At 44.4% G+C, this 7,500-nt stretch overlaps 1 protein-coding gene across 2 annotated transcripts in view; it reads right to left on the minus strand.

The window, feature by feature from the left end:
• Positions 1-1,216: 1,216 nt before the first annotated feature.
• The window catches only part of LOC119573039 (mucin-5AC-like), a 6,864-nt gene continuing 580 nt past the window's right edge, over positions 1,217-7,500 (minus strand). Inside the window, exon 2 of one of the 2 annotated variants that reach the window (XM_037920021.1) lies at positions 1,217-2,581. In XM_037920021.1, the coding sequence (XP_037775949.1) occupies positions 1,345-2,580 (1,236 nt within the window). In that variant the 5' untranslated portion in view covers position 2,581 and the 3' untranslated portion in view covers positions 1,217-1,344. Of the gene's footprint in view, positions 2,582-2,742; positions 4,096-7,500 lie in introns of those variants that run through there. The other variant, XM_037920022.1, reaches the window with a different exon arrangement.

Here is a 7,500-nt window from a genome sequence, read left to right on the forward strand (position 1 = left end):
CGAACTCAGATTGCCGTCCTGACAGTCTTGAGTCCGATGCTCTAACCATTCGGCCACCGCGGCCCCTACATATATATATATATATATATATATATATATATATATATATATATATATATATATATATATATATATGTATATATATATATATATTTATTTATTTATATGTGTGTGTGTGTGAGTGTGTGTGTGTGTGTATACATATATATACATATGAATATACATTTACTTATTTGTTTATTTATATACATGTGTGTGTGTGTGTGTGTGTGTGTGTGTGTGTGTGTGTGTGTGTGTGTGTGTGTGTACATCTATATAACTCATTCCTTGCTATTCTATCTTTTATCGATCCATTTTTCTCTGGATGGATAGATAGAAGGACAGATAGAATGACTAACTGATACACAGTTGGAGAGAGAGAACTGCCTGTGTCTCATTTCGCGGCCGGTTTACGCAAAATGCAAAATAGTCTATCGTTATTCAACCTGCAGCGTCGGTCCCTTCATTGGTCGCTCAGTCAAGATAGCGAAGACAAACTTACCGTCTTAAGAATGAGGAATTAGCGCCTTTCCCCGGAGTTCCGTCGAACGTTTTGGGTTTTACTTTCCTCAACCTTATTCACGTTCTTCCATAAATCTTAGCACTGTTTTTAGTATTTATGTCACCGAGTTTCATTTACATTCGTTTTATCTGTCCATCTGTTTGTTATTTCTTTATCTATATGTTTTTTTTGTGATATTCATTTACTTATTTGCCTGTTCACTTTATTTAAGTATAAATGTGTGTGCTTATTTATCAGTTGATATATCTATTCATTCCTTTCATTTGTTCATTTACTCATTATCTCTTATTCTTTATATTTATATTAATTTGTATATTTACTTATCTACCTATCTAGCTAGTGTTAATTTTCATCTATGTTGTTTGGATACGTGTGTCTCTTTTCTTATCCATCTTTATTTATATATTAATTTTCGTTGTATTTATCCAGTTTTATTACTACAGTTTTGTGTATTTTTGTTGTATTTAGCTACTTACTGAATTTATTTGTCTCTTGCCGTATTTATCCATTACTCCGTTATGGTATTTATTTGCTTATTGCTTGTTGTATTTATCCACTTATTTGATACCTTAAATTTGCTTGTTATGGTTTCTGGTGTAAGATGCCTACCAGCTAATAAGTGACTAATTGTGATGAGGAACTGGAAGGATTAGCTATTTTTTATCAATCTTTATTAAAGATTATATACAAATCTTAGAAGTTTCGCAATGAAAAAAAAAATCGTCATCCAAATTGATTTTGGCTTGCGTGACTCGTTGGCTTGTTGGAGGCAGGAGAAACACTCAACCGGGGAAGTTGAACGGGACTTCGGGTTCGTCGTACTTGTATCCTCCCTGGGTCTGGCATTGCTCCCTGATGGTGTTGGTGACTGTGATCTGACTATCGCCGCCCACAGTGCTGGTGACTACGTTGGTGCGAATCACTGTGCTGACCAGCTGGGTGGTCCTGGTGCCTCCACCGACGGTGACGGTGCTGGTGGCAGTGCGGGTGACGATGTCGTTATCCGTCACGGTCCTGGTTACTACCCTGTCGCGAGTCACAGTCGTGGACACAAACTGCGTGTTGACGACGGTGCTAGTAACAGCTGACGACACCGTCTGTGTATTGAAGACCGTCGTGTACACAAGACTTGAAGCCACGACAGTGCTGAACTGCGTCCTGACCTGCGTGCGAGTCACTTGGTTAGTCACCAGACGGGTGCTGACCACAGTGCTGAGCACGGTGCTCCTCACGGTGTTGACAAGGGTCGACACAACAGTGGACGTCTGAGCTGGAAGGGTGGACGTCTGGACCACGATGTTGGTGGACACACGGGTCTGGGTGACGGTGACGGTTTGGGCGGGTGCAGTGCGTGTGACAGTTGCAGTATTGATCTGTGTCCTCACTGAGGTCCTGGTTACAGGTTGCTGAGACCTGGTGACGACTTGGGTCCTGACCTGTGTGGTCGTGCGCGTGTAAGTCGTAGGCACAATTTGCGTAGACACCTGTGTGCGTGTCACGGTTTGGCCGACGGTGTTTACGACCGTGCTCACCTGAGTGCTGAACTGGGTGCGTGTGGTCACCTGTGTCCTGGTCTGAGTGACGGTGGTCGTGCCACCGGGGCGAGTAGTGACGCCCGTGGCCGTGCGAGTGATGACCCGTGTGGAGAAAACGGTGCTAGTTACGGTGACGGGGCGGTTGACTGTCGACACGAGAGTGCTGTATACAGTCGATAGCTGCTGTGCTATGCTGGTCAGCGTAGTCGTTCTGTACTCAGTTCTGTCGCCGACCTGAGGCCGGGTGAAGTACGAGGTCAGGGTAGTGGTGAGGACCTCGGTTCTAGTGGCAGGGACGCAAGGTTCTCTTGGAGGGGGCAAGTAGGACCCCAAAAGATCCTGCGCGCCAGGGAACAACGTTTGAGATCCTGAGTCTGGAAAGAGCTGGCGTCCACCTGGGGGAATCCCGGGGATGGTAGGGAGCTTGGCAGCCAGACATGGTCCAACTACTGCCAGCAGCAGCACCAGGCACATGCGCACCATCCTGAAGGAGAGAGAGAAGGGATAATAATATTGTAACTACATCACGCGGATCTGATAATGTGAATTATAACAAAATTATATCCAAGTACTTACCGCGAATAAGGATGTACGTATTGATGTAATGATTATTGATAACTATGACTATGAAAAGTAAAAATGATAGAAATGGAAACTTTTTTATTTATACAAGATTCACACACGCATTTTACATGTACTAAAATCGGATGGTTATGATCATTTTAAAGATTTCGTATCGAGCGACGAGGACTCGGAGGAGGGTTCTCATCGACGACGTCAGAAGCGATCTTAATTCCCAAAGGTGAAGGGAATGGCCGGCGCTTCGTAGTTGTACCCTGTGTTGCCGCACACAGCTGGTATCGTCCTTGTGACAGTGACGGTTCGGACGCGGCCAACGGTGCTGTAGAAGACGGAGTTCACGAGGCTGGTGGACACCACGCGATTCGTCACCACCTGCTCGGGGCGGCTCACCGTCCTCACCACGTTGACGAAGGAGGTGGAGGCGCGGCCGACGGTTCGCTCCTCGGTCCTGGTGTTGGTGACGGTAACGGGACGGTTGATGACACTGTCGATGGTCCTGACGACGGTGTTGCCGACGACCCTCGTGGTGACGACGGTCGTGGGAACGACCTGGGTTGACACGCGAGATTGTGTGGACACGACGGTGCTAGTTACAACCTGTTCCTGTGTGCGCACTACCTGGGTGACCTGGCTGGTCGTGCTTGTGGCGTAGATTACCTGGCTGGAGGTTCTTGTCTGTGTTCGCAGCACGGGCGGCGGCTGCACGGTGGTGGCTCTGAACACGGTGGTCTGTACGACGTTCGTAGATTGCACGGTTCGTGGTGGTGGCTGGCTCTGCACGGTTGTTTGGACGTTAGACACGATGGTGCTGGTGACGACTACATCTCGCACCGGGGCTGTGACTGTGCTGGTTTCGACTATCTGTGAGCTCCTGGTAACTGTGGTGGCACGCACGGAGGTCTCGACCTGAGTCCTCACCACTTCCACGGGGCGGGTAACTTCTGACCTCACCGTGCTGTACCTCACACTCTGTACCTGCTGGGTACTGGTCACCGTAAACTGGACATTCCTTGTGATGGCGGGTCCGTTGACGGTGTTGATGATGGATCGCACGACCTCGCTTGTCTGCGTCTGCGTCAGGGCCTGCGTCCTCGTGTTCCCAACGGTGGCGACGTTAGTCCTGACGATGGTGGTGGAGCGGAACTGGGTGGAGACGACTCGGGAAGTGATGACCTGAGTGACTACGGAGCCGAATCCACCGCCTCCGGTCGTGCTAGACACGACCCTGGTGGCGGTGGAGGTGGAAGTGATGTCGATGCAGTTGTCTTCCTTCGGGGGCAGGTATCCCCCGAGGATCTCGTTGGCAGACGGCACCGGGATGTCGAAGGCATCTTGGAATCCTGCAGGCGGTCCCGCGAAGAGCTTATCGGCGTGGGCAGCGGCGACCACCAGCAGGAGCAGGACCAGCGAACGCATCTGCAAAAGGACACCAGTGAGGAACGTGGGCACACGGGGCAATGGGCGGGCCCCGGGACCCATGTACCTTCCTGGGGTCCCTCCATGCCCATGCCGCCCATACACGGGACCCAGCACCAGCCGGGTACCGTGAATGGGTGGCACGGGCGTCTGCAGGTTGGCCGTGAGACCAGGGGTCCGCCCATTATAGGATGATCGTTATAGGTCATGCCATGTGCCCTGGCGCGGGCGCATGCATCGTCGTGGGCGCGACCGATGAGGCCAATTGCACTCTCTCATAGACAGCATGCAGTGTAACAGTATAAGATGTAGTGCTCCTCTTCATAACGTCTAGCTAGCGAATGCAGTGATTCCTTTGATTTTTCATGTTATTTCGCTAAAATGTACAGTTGTGCACGAATAGTAATCTGACATTTTTTTCCGTTTATTCTTTTTCATCCCTCCATTATTGCAACTTTATAACCTTATATTCGTACACTATCCCTTCCTTGACAGCATTTCGTTAGTGTGCATTCTTCTTGTCGTTAACACTTCCCTTTTGTCACTATCGGCCCATCTTTCGTCATGATAATTCTTACCTTTTTTTACTCTCTCTCTTCCTCCCATGGTATTTCCTCAACTATCTTCCTCCTCCTCTCCCTCTCCCTCTCCCTCTTTACCTTGACGTACAAAGACGACGCCACAGCCTGGCGTGCCATTCGAAATTTTATTTACAATAAGAACTTCACATTTTGATTCTTACGACAACGTTTTCAGTGTTCACCCCCCTCCCCCGCCAAAAAAAAAAAAAAAAAAATCTTCGCTTTACCAGCAAAAGACATGTCTGGTGTCTTTTACGACCGTCGATGAAAGTGAAGATGAGCCCTGCCATAAAAATCTATTTATTTAGTTACCCAAAGAAGCAACAGAAAACGTGCTCTCCAACAGTGGAATGTAGTTGATGGCACAATCGCCGTAGCGAAGGTGGCGGTGATGCTTTTGTCTGCTGAATTTGGTTGTCGTGTGATGTTAACTACAAACTGCGACGATCATTACACGAGAGCTTCGATATGTGGTGAATGAGACATGGATTAATTAACCTTAGTGTCAATCAAATCACCGACAACCCTTGCAAAGTGCAATTTAAGAACAAGAAGACCAGACGTATCATGAAACGTTTACTGTTTCTTCTATAGTTGCACAGTGCCTGTCAGCGCTCGCCATTAGCCCCTAACCCCCCTCCTTCTACCTACTCCCCCCCCAGCCGCCCAAACTTCCCCACCCACCCACACAGACGCCAAAGTGCCTTTCTCTCATCCTTGACCCCTGCGAGAGTTTGTCTCGTTCCATGACCTCTTCCTCTCCTTTCTAATCCTTCCTCCCATCCTTTCCCCCCACCCCCCTCCCCCCACGACTTGCGAGCATGACTGGGCTACCTGAAAGCTGCTTCCCTGTTTTTTTTTTATTGCTTGTATTGTACATCATCACTGTCCAGATTTTCTTGTCTTTATCTCCTTCGTACTTTGTTTCATTTTTAGTACCCGTTTTAATACTGAACTGTTTCGCCTCTCTCTCTCTCTATCTATCTATTTATCTATCAGTCTATCTATCTGTCTATCTATTTATCTGTCTGTCTATCTATTTATCTCTACCTTCAGGTATCTCTTCCTCTCTCTCTCTCTCTCTCTCTCTCTCTCTCTCTCTCTCTCTTTTATATATATATTATATATATAAATATATATATATACATATATTTTAGTATATATACTTGTATATACATATACATATCAATATACATATACATATCGATATACATATACATATATATATATAATATATTAAATATATATATATATATATATATATATATATATATATATATATATACATACCTTCCTCCTCTCTCTCTCTCTCTCTCTCTCTCTCTCTCTCTCTCTCTCTCTCTCTCTCTCTCTCTCTCTCTCTCTCTCTCTCTCTCTCTCTCTCTCTCTCTCTCTCTCTCTCTCTCTCTCTCTCTCTACCCACACACACACACACACACACACACACACACACACACACACACACACACACACACACACACCACACACACACACATTCTTTCTCGCCGACTCTTCTCCTTTCTTTCCCTGCTCATGCAGAGCACGTATTTCCTCTCTCTCTCTCTCTCTCTCTTCCTCCCCTTCTTCCCTCCCTCCCTTCCTCACTACCCTTTTCCTTTCTCCTTCCCTTCCCCCTCCTCCCTCCCTCCTCTTCCCCTCTCCCTCACGCCCTCCCTCCCTCCCTCCTTCCATCTCACCCTTCTTGGTAGACGTTTGACCATGACCTCCCGAAATCTTTTTGAGGTCGTAGCCCCTCTTGTAGCCATCTCTTAGCATGTGCATATATATATATATATATATATATATATATATATATATATATATATATATATATATATATATATAGAGAGAGAGAGAGAGAGAGAGAGAGAGAGAGAGAAGAGATATATATATATATATATATATATATATATATATATATAATATATATATATATATATATATTTACATTATATACAATGTATGTATGTATATGTGTATATATATATTGTGTGTGTGTGTGTGTGTGTGTGTGTGATAATATATATATATATATAATATATATATATATATATATATATATATATATATATATATATATATATATATATATATATATATATATTAGGTGTGTCAGAGCACGCGTATCTTGAAGAAAAGTGAAGGACCAAAGGGCAATTGAAAATGTAAGGCAGTGATAATGAAAACCATAACGGTAATAACAGCATCATTAACAACAGTAATATAAAAGATAGTTATCATGGTAATTACGATGATAATAATAACACCTAAGCCGAGCATCTTCAGTTTTCATGGTTTTCAGACTGACCTTCACATATCTGTCTTAAAGGTCGTGCTCTTTCATGCAGCGTCATGACAGAAACAGTTTACTTACGGTCAAACAGGATGTGAAGTTAACGTAAATCGTGTAAAAGTAAAATAATAAATGAAAGAGCGATATATATATATATGTATATATATATATATATATATATATATATATATATATATATATATATATATATATATATATATATAAGTATGATGGCAATAAAAAAGACCCACTAAGCAATAAAGAAAGACCCACTAAGCATGAAATGAGCAGATATGTCATGAAACATATATTTATCAGAGAGAGAGAAAAAATCATAATAAGGTCCTGTTTTTTGCTGGTGTTTTTGCCATACTAATTCCCGCAGCATTGCTTACTCAGCCCTTTGTGAAACACACAAAAGGATTTTGCGTTTTTTATCAGTAATGAACAGGAAGACTCGTGACAAAAGGGAGGGTGAAAGTAAACCCGCTTGTGCTTGTGAAAGGAGGCTTAATGAATTGAAAGTAGAAA

This window comes from Penaeus monodon, chromosome 5 (assembly GCF_015228065.2).
Source record: "Penaeus monodon isolate SGIC_2016 chromosome 5, NSTDA_Pmon_1, whole genome shotgun sequence".
Taxonomy (NCBI): domain Eukaryota; kingdom Metazoa; phylum Arthropoda; class Malacostraca; order Decapoda; family Penaeidae; genus Penaeus; species Penaeus monodon.